Below are 16,694 nucleotides of genomic sequence, written 5' to 3'. Positions count from 1 at the left end.
AGAATCTAAACTTTGGAGAGCATTTTACCTAGTTCTTTTCTATTTATAGCTAAAATTCTAGAATCTTTTGAACTCTGTATTCTAAAATGTATAGAGAAGTTTGGCTACATATACTGTTGCTTTCATGCTAAACTGATTAGATCATTTACTCAACGGAAGTGGGAGGGTAAGTTCCCCTAGAATAAAAGTATTTATTGGAGTCACCCAGGAGGCTTTTTGAGCTTAACATTGATTTCCCCAAATTCTGGGCATTTGTTTGGTTCTTCCCCACCCATTGTGAATCCAATATCGAGCCACTGTTGTTCATCGAAGTAGCTGTCAACTATTAGTTGGAGTCTTTATATAAGTTGTGAATCCCTGAAATAGGCAAACTAAATAGTATTTCAGAAATATTACATTCATGAAATGTATGAAAAGAATTAATACATTCTTTTGTAGATTATTTCAACTAAAGATAATTTTATATTATTTCTGTCAGTGTTCTCATGATTGTTGTTTTACACATGTGTACCTTATTAGGCATAAACTTGGAGGAGGCAGTGGTGAGAGCATCCTGGTATCACAGCTTCAGCATGGATTGACTTTGGAGTTTGAACACAGTGATTCACCTCGTCGATTGCGTCTTGTGCTTAGTGAACTGTTGGCAATTATGAACAAGGTGCATTTATTTTAATCACACATCAGAATATGCATGATTTGATGTCTACACACAGAAAGTAGAAACGGGGGATGCCTGGATGGCTCATTCGGTTAAGTGTCTGCCTTCAGCTCAGGTCATGATCCCAGAGTTCTGGGGTTGAGTTCATCATGGGGCTCCTTGCTCAGCAGGGAGCCTGTTTTTTTCTCTGCCTGCCCCTCCCCCTGCTTGTCCTCTCTCTCTCTCTGACAAATAAATAAGTGAAATCTTAAAAAGAAAAAAAAGAAAGTAGAAACAGCCTAGAAAACAGCCAACTTGCATCCTCTTTCACACATATTTCTATTTGTTTTGAAAGTGTTTTCCTTTTAAAGGTTTAAAAGGATATGAAATGCCTACCTTTCTTTCTCTACTATTTTCTTTGTAAATATTTTATTTATTTATTTGAGAATGAGAGGGAGAGAACATGAGAGGGAGAAGGTCAGAAGGAAAAGCAGACTCCCTGCTGGGCAGGGAGCCCGATGAGGGCCTGGATCCTGGACTCCACGATCATCACCTGAGCCTAAGGCCGTCACTTAACCAACTGAGCCACCCAGGTGCCCTCTTTCTCTACCACTTTCTCTCACTTATACCGACTCTGTATTTTCTACTGTAGAGATTTTTTTCTCTATGGACGCCATACAATGACTTCTTGATACCTAGAAGGGTACATAGCTCAAGACTTCTACAAATTACCAAATTTGATAATATCCTTATAGGATATGATTTTCTTCATAAAATATTGTAAAATGTACCTGAAAAATTTAAGTGATTCCTTTAGACACTGAATGAGCACTCATTATCTCACACAATAGTGAATAGGAAATATCAAAGCTGAATTGGATGTAGGATTGTTGGCTAGCCTTACTCACAAGATGGCTGAATTGCTTCTCTACTACAGAAAGCTATTCAACTTTTCATGTCAGCAAAATGATAGATTACTTAGTTCATGGACCTTTGGGTAATTATGATTAATCAAAACTCTGAATTTAAATTTGTGCATGTCAGGGGACTACTATAAAAAGAGTTAAGATGGATCTTCATATTAAGATGGCTTATATATTAAGCCCAGAGTTTCAGAGGCAAAAGTTTATTTTTTTACTTATTTTCTGTTATTTACTGTTAGAATTTCAAGGTCAGTTCCTTTTAATAATAACGTTTAGTTTTATAAACTGTGGACCAAACAACTCTAAATTCTGTTTCCAAAGAAAATACTGGTGATGGTGGCAGGGGTACAGTTAGTTAGTTTTAGATAGTCTTTCAGATATATTAGAAATCTTTATTTTTAAAATTTTTTTCTTAAAATTTATTTGTTTCTTTAATTCCAGTATATCTGTTACAAATCTTTTAAAAAATGTTTTTCTATTACAAACAGTTATTTCTTTCTATTCTTTTCTACTGTACTATGGGCTTAATTTCAATGAGTATTTTTCCAGCATCTTTTTCGTAATATCTAATTTATAGATCTAGTAAAGTAAGAAAGGAAAAAGACGTTTCTCCTCTGGGAGGTTTCCATTATTTCAGTTCAGAACTCTTCAGGAAATGGGAAGTGTGATGAAACTACTGTAGGAGATTTTTAAACATTTAGTAGGTACTTATATTGATCTACATTTTTATTTTTTGTTTTTCCTACAGTTAATTTGCTATTGAACATACTTTATATTTGTTATACTGCTTTAAGGTTACCATTTCTTGTCTTTTTTTTTTTTTTTTTGAGCTATAACTTTTGTAGGTAGCATTTCTAGTTCATTTGTTTGACTTGTCATACCTTTAATTCCAGATGTCTCCAAATATTTATATAGAAATACATTACTGAGCCCCATATTGCCATATCTAAATATTAATTAATGTCACAGTGATTAAAATGGCTCAAATTCATCAAATATTGCATATTCTGCTGCAGTATATTAATGACATATTTAGAAACGTGGTCTGTAAACTCAATAAATAATTATAAAAGTACTAAAGGATTTAATACATTATCTGAAATTAATAGAATTCATTATTTCTTTTTTTTCTTTTTCTTTTTTAAGGTGTCTGAGTCCAGTGGAGAATTTTTTTTTAAATCATCTGAGCTATTTGAGAGTCCAGTCTATTTGGAGGAAGCCGCAGATGTACTTTGTATTTTACAAGCAGGTACAATAATGACTGCTAAGATACATTATGTTGTAGTTTCTTATTAAATGGTACCGTGTAACTTCTTAACTTGGAAATTGTGTTATTTTATATAAACATTTTTTTTTAAAGATTTTATTTATTTATTTGACAGAAATCACAAGTAGACAGAGAGGCAGGCAGAGAGAGAGAGGGAAGCAGGTTCCCTGCTGAGCAGAGAGCCCGATGCAGGACTCGATCCCAGGACCCTGAGATCATGACCTGAGCCGAAGGCAGCAGCTTAACCCACTGAGCCACCCAGGCGCCCCATAAACATTTTATATATTTAATAACAATGCACCTTAAAATGTTAAGACAAAAGTGGCTAGCAGTAGAATAGTGATTAAGTAAATTATATTATTTCCACAGTATAGCATGTTATACAGTCCTTAAATAGTGTATTTGAAGGAATTTAATAATCTGTTAGAAAATGGTCATAATCGGGACGCCTGGGTGGCTCAGTTGGTTAAGCAGCTGCCTTCGGCTCAGGTCATGATCCCAGCGTCCTAGGATCGAGTCCCACATCGGGCTCCTTGCTCAGCAGGAAGCCTGCCTCTCCCTCTGCCTCTGCCTGCCATTCTGTCTGCCTGTGCTCGCTCTCTCCCCCCCCCCTCTGATAAATAAATAAAATCTTTAAAAAAATATGTCATAATCTATAAGTGAAAAAAGCAAGGGGTAAATGATAAGTAGACTATAATCCCAATTATCTTTTTTTTTAAAAAGATTTTATTTATTTATTTGACACACAGAGAGAGATCACAAGTAGTCAGAGCAGCAGACAGAGAGAGGGGGGAAGCAGGCTCCACATGATGTGGGGCTTGATCCCAGGACCCCTGAGATCATGACCTGAGCCGAAGGCAGAGACTTTAACCCACTGAGCAACCCAGGTGCCCCTATAATCCCAATTATCTTAAATTTAAGATAATACTTGTGGGGGGATTGAAATATTTCAAATTACTAACTTTGAATGATTGGATTAGAAAGATAGAGGACATAAAAAAGCCAAGATTTTCATGAAAATCCCTCTTGCCCAGCACCGTCCAGTTTAGCAGTGGCAGTGATACATGTTGGGCTTTCCAGTATAGTAGCCACTAGCCACGTGTGGTTACGAATTACTTGAAATGTGGCTACCGGGACTGAACTATTTTTAATTTTATTTAATTTGGATTAATTAATTAATTAATTTTTGGGAAGGATTTTATTTTTAAGTTATCTCTACACCCAGGGTAGGGCTTGAATTTGAATTTATAACCCTGAGATCAGGAGTTTCCTGCTATATCCACTGTGCCAGCCAGGCACCCCAGTTAACTTAAATTTCAATAGCCACATGTGGCTGGTGGCTATCCTCCTGGACCGTTCAGCTCTAGACTATGAAAAGAAAGTACCTTAATTGCTTTCAAATCACATTTGTGAAATGCCAAAAAATGCTTATGTGTAATATGATGAAATATCACTCCTTGATAGTAACATTGACTTTGTTCTCTTGTAGAGCTCCCTTCCCTGCTTCCTATAGTGGATGTAGCTGAAGCCTTGCTACATGTTAGAAATGGTGCTTGGTTCTTATGTCTGTTGGTGGCCAATGTTCCTGATAGTTTTAATGAAGGTAAATGTAATTTTAAAATAGTCTATTGAAGAGATTTGCTTGTGTAGTTACAGGACCTGAAATTTTGAGCTAAGAAGAAGTATGTATGTGCTTTTTTTTTTTTTTTTGAGATTTTATTTATTTATTTGACAGAGAGAGAGATCACAAGTAGAGAGAGAGGCAGGCAGCGGGGAGGGAAAGCAGGCTCCCTGCTGAGTAGGGAGCCCGATGTGGGGCTCGATCCCAGGACCCTGGGATCATGACCTGAGCCAAAGGCAGAGGCTTAACCCACTGAGCCATCCAGGAGCCCCTATATTTATGTGCTTTTATTTGAGATTTTCTCTTTGGAAAGTTTATTAGTGAAATATTATTGTAGAAATACTGAGTTGAGAAGATTTCAAGGTTGCTTTTAGATGACAAATTTAAGTACGTTAAGTGAACAACAAAATAATTTTTTGTCACTAGTCACCAGTGCTATAACAGTAAAAAATACTAAAGAACTGGAAGCTGTAATTCTATGCTCATGGACCAAAGGGAAGAAGACATATTATCTGTGAAACATCCAGTGTGCAGTGCAAGTAACATGTAATTCGAAATAGCAGCCATTAAACCCTTTGTGTTTTAGCCTTATTTCTGTCAGTTTGCAGAAAAGTAGAAATTGAGAAAAATCAACTGAAATTTTCACCTCTATTTCAAATGACTACTGATTGATTGAAGATTGTTGTTTGGGTCTGTGTGGTATAAAAATAAAAACATTTATTGAGCAAGGTTGTGAATTAGGAGCCAAAGAGGAAAAAGCAGTGGATTTCTAGCTTTGTCACTCACTTTTTGTGTCATCTTGATCAAGATATGAATCATGTATAAGATGAGGTATCACTAATAACATTTCCCTTACATTTCTGAGAGATTTATTAAATATTACAAGATAAGTAAAAGTACTTTGTAAAAACTGTGCTATTGCTGGTTTTCTGTCAACATATTTTACTAGTTACTGAGAGAGGAGTGCTGATGTCTCCAAACATAACTGTGGCTTTGTCTGTTCCTCTTTTCATTTTGTCAGTTATGCTTCATTAATTTTGAAGCTGTGATTGGGCCCATGTACATTTAGGATTATTATATCTTCATGATGAGCCTTTTTCTTTTTCAATATGATATATGCTTCATTATCCCTGGTAATGTATCTTCTTTTGATACCCACTTAATTGAGAGAGCCATAGCAGCTTACAATTAGTATTTGCATGATATATATCCATCTTTTTGAAAAATCTCTATCTTTAAGTGGGTTTCTTGTAGACAAGTATAGGTAAATCTTGTTTTTTTGTAAAAAATTTAGTTATAGTTTCTCCTTTTTAATTGGAGAGTTTAGACTGTTTACATAGATCATTTAATGTGATTATTTTGGTAGTTAGACTTAAGTGTATCATCTTGCAGTTGTTTTCTGTTTGTTTCCTTTTTCCTTTTTCCCTTTTACTTTCTTCCTTTGGATTGAAATTTTTAGGATTCCATTTTATCTCTACTACTGTCATATTAGCTATATGTTTTTGCTTAATCTTTTTCTTCACATTTTTATTTCTCAATTTATTGTTGTCAGGTTTAAAGTATGCATCTTTGGGGGACCTGCGTGGCTTAGTCAGTTAAGCGTCTGACTTTTTTTTTTTAAAGACTGTTTATTTATTTGAGAGAGAGAGAGTATAAGTGGAGGGGGGGAAGAGCAGAGGGAGAGGGACAAGCAGGCTTTGTGCTGAGTGTACACCCCAGGGCAGGTCTCGATCTCACAACCCTGAGATCATGACCTGAGATGAAATCAAGAGCTGGTCGCTCAACTGACTGAGCCACCCAGGCGCCCCAAGCTACCAACTCTTGATCTCAGAATCATGAGTTTAAGCCTTGTGTCGGGCTCCACAGAGTCTATTTAAGAAAAAATAATTAAACTACAACGATAAAAATAAAGTATACATCTTTAACTTATGGCAGTCTACTTTCAATGATTCTATACCTCTTCACACATAATGTAATACACTTCTCTATTTTCCCCTCCTGTCCTTTGTGCTACTTTAAAATTTTAGAGTGAGAGTGTGACTTGGGGGAGAAGGGGAGTGGGAGAGGGAAAGAGAGAACCCTAAGCAGGTGTCATGCTCAATAAGAAGCCTGATCTGGGGCTCAGTGTCATGGCCCTGAGATCATGACCTGAGCTGAAATCAGGTCTGATGCTTTATAGACTGAGCCACCCAAGTGTCCCACTTCATTCTTTTGGGGTTCCACATTTCCATCTGATATAATTTTCCTTTAGCTTCAAATACTTTCTTTAACATGTCTTGTAGTTCAGGTTTGCTGGTAACAAATTTTTCCAGCTTTTTAAATTTATTTGTTTTTATTTTTAATAATATTTTATTTTCTTAAGTAATCTCTACACCCAGTGTGGGCCTCAACCTTAACCTGGAAATCAAGAGTCACACACTCTTACCTACTGAGCCAGCCAGGCGCCGCTTTCTGTTTGTTTTTGTTTGTTTGTTTGTTTGTTTTAAATCTGAAAAAACAAACACACAAGCAAAAAACAACACTCAAACCTGGTTTTGTCTTCATTCTTAAAAGATATTTTTCACTGGGTATAAAATATTAGGGTGACATTTTCTTTTAGCTCTTTAAAGATGTCATTCTGTTGTCTGTGGTAGTTTTGATTTCTGTTCCTCTGTACATAATGTTTGGGTTTTTTTTGCAGGCTGCTTTTATTTATTTTTCCTTTCTGGCTACTTTAAAGATTTTCTCTTTTCTACTGGTTTTTAGAAATTTGATTATGATGGGTCTTGATATGATTTTCTTTGTGTTTATCCTGCTTGAGCTTCTGTGATTATAGTTTTCATCAAATTTGAAAAAATGTCTTCAAATATATTTTTGTCTTCCATTTTCTTTTTCTTTGAGACTATAGTCAAGTAGTCAATTATATTTGACTACTTGATGTTGCCCCACAGCTCACTGTTCCTTTTTTGTCTCTTTTCATTCTGTGCTTTATTTTGACTAGTTTCTATAGCTCTGCTTTCAAATTCCCTGATCATTTTCTTCTGTAGTGTCTGTGACACATAAATGATTAATTAAAAGGCTGAAGAAATTGTTTCTAACATCTTACTCGAAAGCTTAAAGTAATAGCGGATATTAAATGTTCAGTTTGCAGGGGTCTGATTAAAAATGGAGAACGGCAAGATGAAGAAAGTCTTGGAGGAAGGCGCAGGACAGATGCCCTACGCTTCTTATGTAAAATGAATCCTTCTCAGGCCCTCAAAGTTCGAGGGATGGTGGTAGGAGATTTTATTATTTTTATGAGACAAAAGCCTTTGTATTATGATCAGGAACTTTCTCAAGGTAGTTTTAGAATCTTGTAGCAATTTGAAATTATAATTGTATATTGGTTATATTATTATAATTATTATTACCATTCTCTCTGGGTTTTTATGTTTTGGATATGTCTTCTTCTAAACTTTAGAAGCTTTAAAACATCTAAACACTTAAGTGTCCTGGCCCTTTTCCTTATGATACTCAGTTCAGTTTGTTTTCTTCACTATGTTAGGTGGAAGAATGTCACTTGCCAGGGCTTGGAGTGGCTTTGACATTGGATCACACTAAAAATGAAGCTAGTGAAGATGGAGTGAGTGACTTGGTTTGTTTTGTTAGTGGTTTGCTTCTTGGAACAAATGCGAAAGTCCGGACTTGGTTTGGAACTTTTATCCGAAATGGACAGCAGGTGAGGGTTTAAAGATCTTCTAGGCTAAGAATCAGGTTATTTTGGCAACTAATAAAAGAGGAAGAAACCCTTGTAGAATGATGTCATTAGACCAGTGATTCTCAATACTTTTAGTCTCAGGAACTCCTGACATTTTAAATCCTAGAGGGCACTAAAGAGCTTTTGTTTATGTGCTTTTATCTGTTGATATTTACCATATTACAAATGAAAACTTTGAAATATTTACTTAATTCATTTATTTTAAATTTTTTATTTTTATTTTTATTTTTTTAAAGATTTTATTTATTTATTTGACAGACAGAGATCACAAGTAGGCAGAGAGGCAGGCAGAGAGAGAGAGAGAGAGAGAGAGGAGGAAGCAGGCTCCCTGTGGAGCAGAGAGCCAGATGCGGGACTCGATCCTAGGACCCTGAGATCATGACCTGAGCCGAAGGCAGAGGCTTAACCCACTGAGCCACCCAGGCGCCCCTTAATTTTTTTTATTTTTAAAGATTTTATTTATTTGAGAGAGAGTGAGTGAGAAGGAGCAGGGGGAGAGGAGAGGGGTGAGAGGCAGAGGGAGAGGAGAAGTAGCCTCTCTGCTGAGCAGAGAGCCTGACATGGGGCTCAACCCCAGGACTCTGGGTTCATGACCTGAGCCAGGGGCAGATGCTTAACTAACTGAACCATCCAGGTGCCCCTACTGAATTCATTTAAAAATAACAATAATAACTGTATTAAATATGAACATATTTTTAATGAAAAATGAACATATTTTCCAAAAATTTAGCGAGAAGAGTACATTTTTGCATTTCTCTTTAATGTCTGGTTCAGTAGAACCTTTGAAAAACTACATTGTATGCTTGTGAGAAAATGAGAGTAGAAATGGCCAATAATGTTTAAGGATATGTTTTTGACCTCTGGACCCTCTGGGAAAGAATTTTGGGAATCACTAGTGTTCTGGGTTAGATTCATCATCAAAATAAGTTATTATAGTCTGTAATTTTAATATGTATTTTTTATTGTAGTAAAATATACATAACATGAAATTTACCGTTTTAATCCTTTGTAAGTTTTGCCACCATCATCACTGTTCATTTTCAGAACTTTTTCATCATCTTAAAAAGAAACCCTACCCATTAAACAATTCTCTTTCCTCCTTTCTTCCAGCCTCTGGTAACTTTTTTATACTTTCTATCACTATGAATTTGACTGTTCTAGTTAGCTCAGATAAGTGGAATCACACAGCAGTTCTGTTACTGAGTTTGGCTTGTTTTAGTTATCATAATGTTTTCAAAGTCCATGCATGTTGTAGTATATGTTTTCAAGGTTGAATAATATTCATCGTATGTATATACCACATGTTAATTTGTTTATTCATCTATTGATGAATATATATTATATTTTGCAACAGCTTTTAAGTTACAAAATTTTTACTTTTTCAAAGAACATTTCTGGTGGAGCGGTGGTTTCTGCGTGGCTCAGTCGGCTTCGGCTTAGGTCATGATCTCAGGGTCCTGGGGTTGAGCCCACTGAGCCACCTATGTGCCCCTCAAGCTTTGCTTTTTAAGGGAAGTGAACACTGTTGTGTACTTAATATATGTCAGGTGCTGTGTTAAGCACTTTGGGATGTTCATCTTGTTTGTAAGTGTCCTTTGTGTGCAGTAAATTTCTTATTTGAACCTAATGCTATTAAAGCAGGTTTATTATATTTTAGTTAGAGACACTCTAAAAATAATTAACATTTGCCTAGTTCTTTACAGTTTAGAACTGCTTTCATATGTGTGATCTTTGTTCATTTGTCTATTTAACAGATATTGAGTGCTTGCTGTATTTCAGGCACAGTGGTAGGCCCTGCCAAGTAACGGATGACTAAAACATTATCCTTGCCTGAAGAACTGTGAGGGTGATAGTCTTCTAAACTCCTAATTACAACAGCCTTGGGAGTTAAATATTATTAATAAAATATTTACTTCCTTGTCACTAAAAAAATGGGGTTTGGGGCACGTGGCTGGATTAAAGCCTCTGCCTTTGACTCGGGTCATGATTCCAGGGTCTTGGGATCGAGCCCTGCATTGGGCTCTCTGTTTGGCAGGGAGCCTGCTTTTCTTCCTCTCTCTCTGCCTGCCTCTCTGCCTACTTGTGATCTCTGTCAAATAAATAAATAAAAATCTTAAAAAAAAAAATTTTAAAAATGGGGTTCAGAGAGGTAAGCATACATAATCAATGGCAGAGCTATTGTTTAAACCAAGGTGTTGTGTCTCTGTATCACAGATGACTATATCACAGATGACTCCTTTAGTCATTATGTATTTGCAATAACCATTTAAGTGAAATTTTACAGTTCAGATTGTCATTAATTTAGTGTTTTCTGTAAAGCCAATCCATAGTAAGGTGAGTAGAGTATTCTTCAAAGTGAATTTTGAGTTTGCTCATTTGGTTAAAACAAGATTCTGCAGTTCTGACAGCCTTTTCAAATAGGTCAGTTTTAAATGTTTAATGGGGGGAGCTTTGTTTGAGCATCCTTTTGACTTAGTAAGTGCTCCATGGTTCCTTCGTTTTGTGGTCCATATTTTTTACAGAGAAAAAGAGAGACCAGTAGTTCTGTCCTTTGGCAAATGAGAAGGCAGCTTCTTCTGGAGTTGATGGGCATTCTCCCCACAGTAAGAAGTACCCGCATTGTGGAAGAAGCTGATGTGGAGATGGAGCCCAATGTGTCTGTGTATTCGGGGCTGAAAGAAGAGCATGTTGTGAAAGCCAGTGCGCTCTTACGTCTGTACTGTGCTTTGATGGGGATCGCTGGACTCAAGTATTCAATAATTTGATATTTTATCTTTTTATCATTTTACTTTCTTGTTTCTATTCCCAAGAAAGTGAGCCAAAAGCCTTTTAACTGAGGATTTGGGTTTTCTGCTGGGCTTAGGTAGTGGGCTGGCCTGTATCAAGAACAAAGTCCCAAGGCAAAAACATTCCCAGGTGGGATGTATCCATCTATTTTTGTCTGATTGTAAATAGAATTATGTGAATATGGGAGGGGCCAGAGCAGTTTAAGAAAACCCGTGACTTTACCACAGCTCGACAGGACTAGAGTGAATGATCTGTGAGTGATACTTGACCAAGTCCATGCACCTAGTTGAAGTAAATCTCTCCTGTCCTTTCACAGCTGAGATCACGGATTATTTAAAATTGACATGTTGTGATTATTAAGCACAAGGTTCACTGTAGTCACTGCATTACATCCTTTTGAATAATGTCCTCAACCACTATGCATACAGTCCTCACTTTGTGTGTCTCTGATAAGTTTGAATTTCACTAACCTGGACTTGGTATTGGCTTAGTTATTAACACTACTCCCTCAACAACTAATGTATCAGTTATCATGATACATTGACCAAATAATCGCATGAAGTACAAACTTTGCAAGAGCTTTTTAAGCCACAGGTCATTCTATAAATAATAGATGCACCTCATTTCTTTTAAAGTTGTTGGTGACTGGTCACTGCCAATCTATTAGTCAGTTGGTGAAGAGGCAGGAAAGTGCAGAGTTGTACTGTTGCCTTATCTCAGGGATAAACCCTTGTGTCATTAACAGAAATAATTGAAAGAAGGAATTGACCAAGAAGGATGAATGTGTAGCAAAGAAACAAGGGTGGTAACACTGGAAGTGCTGTTTGAACCAAACATAAATGTAGTAGCCGATCTTAAAGATGTCAGCACTGTTGCCATTTGAGAAACCCAAGATAATGTAGCTGAAGAACTTAGTGAAGGTGCCCTTGTCAACCTGATTGAGGAAAGTCATTGTGGAGAAAAGGATGAAGTCCCAGAGGAGGTGAAGCTGCCAAAAATCTTCGCATTAAAGGAACTCTCAGATATTTCATGACAGAACCTAACAAAGGATAAAATATTGGAATCAGAGCCGAGCTTAGAAAGGGGGATGACAGTTCTTCAAGGCTTAAGAAAGAGGTTCACTCCACATTATAAGATATATAATGAGAAGAAGGCAAGGGCTTTTCAAACTATTCGTGACAAGTTTTTTACAAAGAAAACACTTTAATTTCCAATGTTTGTAATATTTTCAATTATAGAGCACTATATAAATATTTGCTATTTTTTTCACCTCCCTATGCATTATGACTGACAGAAAGTTTTTAATGTTTTGGCAAACTTTAAAGGTTAACTTTTAACTTTTTTTTTTTAACTTTTAACTTTTAACAGTTAACTTTCCCCATTGATTATTTCAATCACGATACGTAGTTTCAGCTTGCGTGCTTATTTTTGTAGTCTCCTGCTACTGTGCCAAGTGAGGATTGCGTGTGTTTGTGTCTGAGGAAAAGCACTGGTGGTAAGCGCAGCAGTGTTGCTTTTACCGACTGAAGATTGTAAAGGTTTTATAAATAGGAAGGTATCATTATAAAGCTCAGAATTTCTATCTGAAAAGTCCAACTCTTGGGGAATCCCCTTTTCTTCCTTCTTCTCTCAACTACGAAAAGTAAAACTTAATAATCTATCCCTTTTTTTAGACCAACTGAGGAAGAAGCTGAGCAGTTGCTGCAGTTGATGACCAGCCGTCCTCCTGCTACACCAGCTGGGGTTCGCTTTGTTTCGCTTTCCTTTTGTATGCTGCTGGCCTTTTCTACACTTGTCAGGTACCTTCCTATAAAGCTTGCTCTGTTTTCTGAAGGTCTGCTTTTGCTTATTTGTGAAAATGCACATGTAGCATTAATCGGGAGCTTACTAGAAAAATGGACGGTGCTATCACCTTTTAGGAAATGGCGTGGTAACATCTACTGGATGCCAGTTAAAGGAGTCATACTAGTTCTTCAAGATTAGGGAAAGCAAATAGCAGCCCCTGTACCCTTGCATCCTGTTTCCCCTTCCCTTGAGGCAACTTCTTTCAACTTCCTTCAGTTCTTTTAGCCGATGTTTTTGGTTTTTTCACTTCCGCATTTTTAAATAATGTGTTTGATTTGCTGTATTTTTGACTTTTCAGTTTTAGGAGTAATTGTGGATTTCCTACAATGAAAGATGCGGAATTAGTTGTGTCTTTCTCGTCTCCCCGCCCCCCCACGACCCTGCGCATCTCCATATCCTTCCCATCTCTCCACTGTCCCAGTACAGTTATATTGCAAATTTGCTTTGAAAAATATATAGTTGTTCATATTGCCTCTATTGGGAGTTTAGCCATGTAACAGATGATAATTTTTCTTCTGTAAAACTTGCTTTTGTCTTAATAATTATCCCATGTTTTGTTTGTCTGTTTTTCATTTGCTCTTTGTTCTGAGTACTTAACGTTAATGCAACTTCAATATCTGCCATTCTGACTCCCCTTCAAGATCTTCAGACTCCTTATTCTGTCAACTTTATTTTCTTAAGGAAGCTCTCCTGACTCTCTGAACTGGTTACTTCTACATCTGGTACACAGCTCTCATCCTGGAATTGCTCTTCGTTATTTTCAGGACTTGCTCTACATCTCCTTTCTTGGATCTCCTGCTTCCTGCATTTTCCATCTCTCTCTCTCTCTTTTTTAAGATTTTATTTTAATTTATTAATTTTTTTAAAAAATATTTTATTTATTTATTTGACAGAGATCACAAGTAGGCAGAGAGGCAGGCAGAGAGAGAGAGAGAGAGGAGGAAGCAGGCTCCCTGCTGAGCAGAGAGCCCGATGCGGGACTCGATCCCAGGACCCTGAGATCATGACCTGAGCCGAAGATAGTGGCTTAACCCACTGAGCCACCCAGGTGCCCTAATTTATTAATTTTTTAAAAAAATTTTATTTACATATTTATTTGAGAGAGAGAATGAGAGTGAGACCACAAGCAGGAGGACTGTCAGAGGGAGAGGGAGAAGCAGGCTTCCTGCTGAGCAGAGAGCCTGATGTGGATTTGATTCAGGACCCTGAGACCATGACCTGAGCTGAAGGTAGAAGCTTAATCGAACAAGCCACCCAGGCACCCCAGGATTTTATTTTATTTTATTTTATTCTTTTTTGGATTTTATTTTTTAAAGTAATCTGTACACCTGATGTGGGCTTGAATTTATAATCCCAAAATCAAGAGTTGCATGCTCTACTGACTGAGCCAGCCAGGCACTGCAACATATGTCTGTTTTTTAAATTGCTTTCTCATTTTGCTTCTTTAGCATGGGTATGTGGGAGGTCAGTTATTTTGAGACTGGGTGTTTCTGAAAATGTCTTTATTCTACTTTAGCACTTGATTGACAGTTTCATAGGGTTTAGAATTTGGGGTTGGAATAAATTTCCTTTGAGAATTTTGAAAATCTTGCTGCATTGTCTTCTGACTTCTAGTGTTGCTGTTGAGAAATCTGATGACATTCTGATTCTTGGTTGTTTGTTTTGTGGTTTTTTTTTTGTGCAGCCTGTTTTTTTGTTTTTGTTTTTGTTTTTGCTTTTTTTTTTTTTTAATATGGAGACATGAAGGATTAACTTTTTGTCCCTAGGGTTTTGAAATTTTTGGATGGTATACCTGCTTTTATCTATTGTGGTAGATATTCAGTAAACCCTTTCAACCCGAGAACTCATGTGCTTCAGTTCTAGGAAATTTTCTTAAACTTATTTGTTGTCAGTGTTCCACATGACTTTTTTTCCTATCCCAAACCTTCTCTTATTTAGATATTGGACTTCCTGAAATGATTATCTTATTTTCCTTATCTTTGTCTTGTTCTACTTTTTAAAAAACAGCTCAGTTGAGAGACCATTTACATACCATAAAATTTGCCCATTTTAAAGTGTACAATTCAACAGTTTTAAGTATATTTATAAAGTTGTACAAACATTACCACAATCTAATTTGGGAACATTTTTATCACTTTAAAACGATACTGCTTATTCTACCTTCGAAGGATTTGTTTTCAACTTCCGATCCTCTGTCATTTTTGATATCTAAGAGCTTTTTTTGTTTGTTTTCTGGTTATTTCTTCTAAATGGTAGCTCTTGCTTCATGGTGCCAATTTCTCTGATATTAATCATAATGATTGAAGAGGTTTTATTAGTACTGTTGTTTTCTCTAAGGGTTTTTTTCCCTGCTTTTTTGGGTCTCTATTTTTCAAGTTAGAAACTTTTTTTTCAGGGCTTTGATCATTCTAGATTGTTATATTTAAGAGTAGGAGGGGTGCCTGGATGGCTCAGTGTTTTGAGTGTCTGGGTTTTGATTTCTGCTCAGGTCATGATCTCAGGGTTGTGAGATGGAGCTCCTTGGGGAGCTCCCTCTCTCTTTCTCTCTCTCAAATAATATTTTTTAAAAAGAGTAAGAAACTAAAAAGCAAATTGAGTCTTTTTATGCATCGGTGGCTCTTTGAGAAACTATTGGGCTTATCAGATTCTTAGAGAAGACTTTTGCCTTACCTGGAGAATAAAGAAACCCATAAGCAAAGTTAAGGGCTGGGAGATCTGAGTCTGCAGTATGATCACTCACTTAATTCTACTTTTAGAATGGTGTCGCAAATATTCCTGGTTGATCCTCAGTTCAGAGACACCCTCTTTCACCATCTCCAGAGCACAAATCTCCCATCTTCTTTCTGCTGGGGGGTGGGAATTCATCTAATGTGTGGAATGGAGGAGGTGATCTGGAGGTCTGCTACCTATATAGACTGTTGATCTTTCTAGTTAAGTCAGTATTTACTCTCCCTCCCAGAACTCCCTGGAACTGTCAGTTCCTGACAGAATCTTTGGGGATTCTGTGGTGTAAGGTGGATTGGCTTTTCCCTCCTGCTAGTCTAGTATTCTGCTTTCTTGGGTCTGCTGAATTAGTTACCACTCTTCTCTATGTGCTCTTGCTTCCAGTATTTTGTGCTGTTCCTCAGCATCATCTTATGCATTTATGCATTTTTAGGAAAATCCCTTTAATGTAGTTTAGAGTTTTAGTAGGGTGTGAAAATAGGTAATAAAATGAAGTGCTCTCTTTTCTCTTTACCTGAAGTAATTGCTAAAATTGTAATCTTCATTGCATCTAGAAGGGTGGGTATTTCTATCTGTATTTTTGGATAGCAGAGTTGAAGTTCAGAAGGATCATTTAAATTTCTTGTTTGAGATCACATTACCAGTCATTAATAGAGGTAGGATTCCTTCTGAGCTCTCCCATGGCCTAAAGGCTGTTACCTTTCTACTATATAATGCTGTCTTTTATTAGTGGAATGGTTTTGGTATCGTTGAGAATGATCTTTTAAATTTTCTTAGCTTGGGATAGCAGGCTTTTTAGTTGCTTTTTGTTTTACTCATTTACACTGCAGTGAAGTAGAAGAAAATCAAAAATTATTTTCACAAGTCAAAGTTGACTTGTATCTTTCAAGATAAGTCTAGGAATTCCCTATTAAAACATTGTTGGTACATTTTTATAATCATTTTTTATGTTTCATGAACCCGTGGCTCTTTTTCCTTTTTCTTCGAATAGTAATCACTTATTTCTCTTTAATTTTGAGTTCTGCTCAAAAATGTTTCTATAAATTAAATTTTATTTTCCTTGTTACTTCTTTAGTACTCAGTTTGAGACTTGATGAGTGTCTTAACTCTTATATGAAATATTAGCTGTTAATATAGTTCTTCTACCATTTTAA

The 16,694-nt window shown here is 36.5% G+C and overlaps 1 protein-coding gene across 4 annotated transcripts in view; it reads left to right on the top strand.

The window, feature by feature from the left end:
• INTS2 (integrator complex subunit 2) overlaps positions 1-16,694 on the top strand; it is a 48,176-nt gene that overhangs the window by 1,829 nt on the left and 29,653 nt on the right. For 3 of the 4 annotated variants that reach the window (XM_082705887.1, XM_082705888.1, XM_082705889.1), the window contains exons 3-9: positions 520-658; positions 2,707-2,809; positions 4,317-4,430; positions 7,572-7,702; positions 7,972-8,145; positions 10,707-10,933; positions 12,645-12,770. In XM_082705887.1, coding sequence (XP_082562013.1) covers positions 520-658; positions 2,707-2,809; positions 4,317-4,430; positions 7,572-7,702; positions 7,972-8,145; positions 10,707-10,933; positions 12,645-12,770 — 1,014 coding nt within the window. Of the gene's footprint in view, positions 1-98; positions 167-519; positions 659-2,706; positions 2,810-4,316; positions 4,431-7,571; positions 7,703-7,971; positions 8,146-10,706; positions 10,934-12,644; positions 12,771-16,694 lie in introns of those variants that run through there. The other variant, XM_082705890.1, reaches the window with a different exon arrangement.

This window comes from Mustela nivalis (genome assembly GCF_964662115.1).
Source record: "Mustela nivalis genome assembly, chromosome: 17".
Taxonomy (NCBI): domain Eukaryota; kingdom Metazoa; phylum Chordata; class Mammalia; order Carnivora; family Mustelidae; genus Mustela; species Mustela nivalis.
The sequence above is the reverse complement of the archived record's forward strand: the minus strand, read 5'-3'. Positions and strand labels throughout refer to the sequence as shown.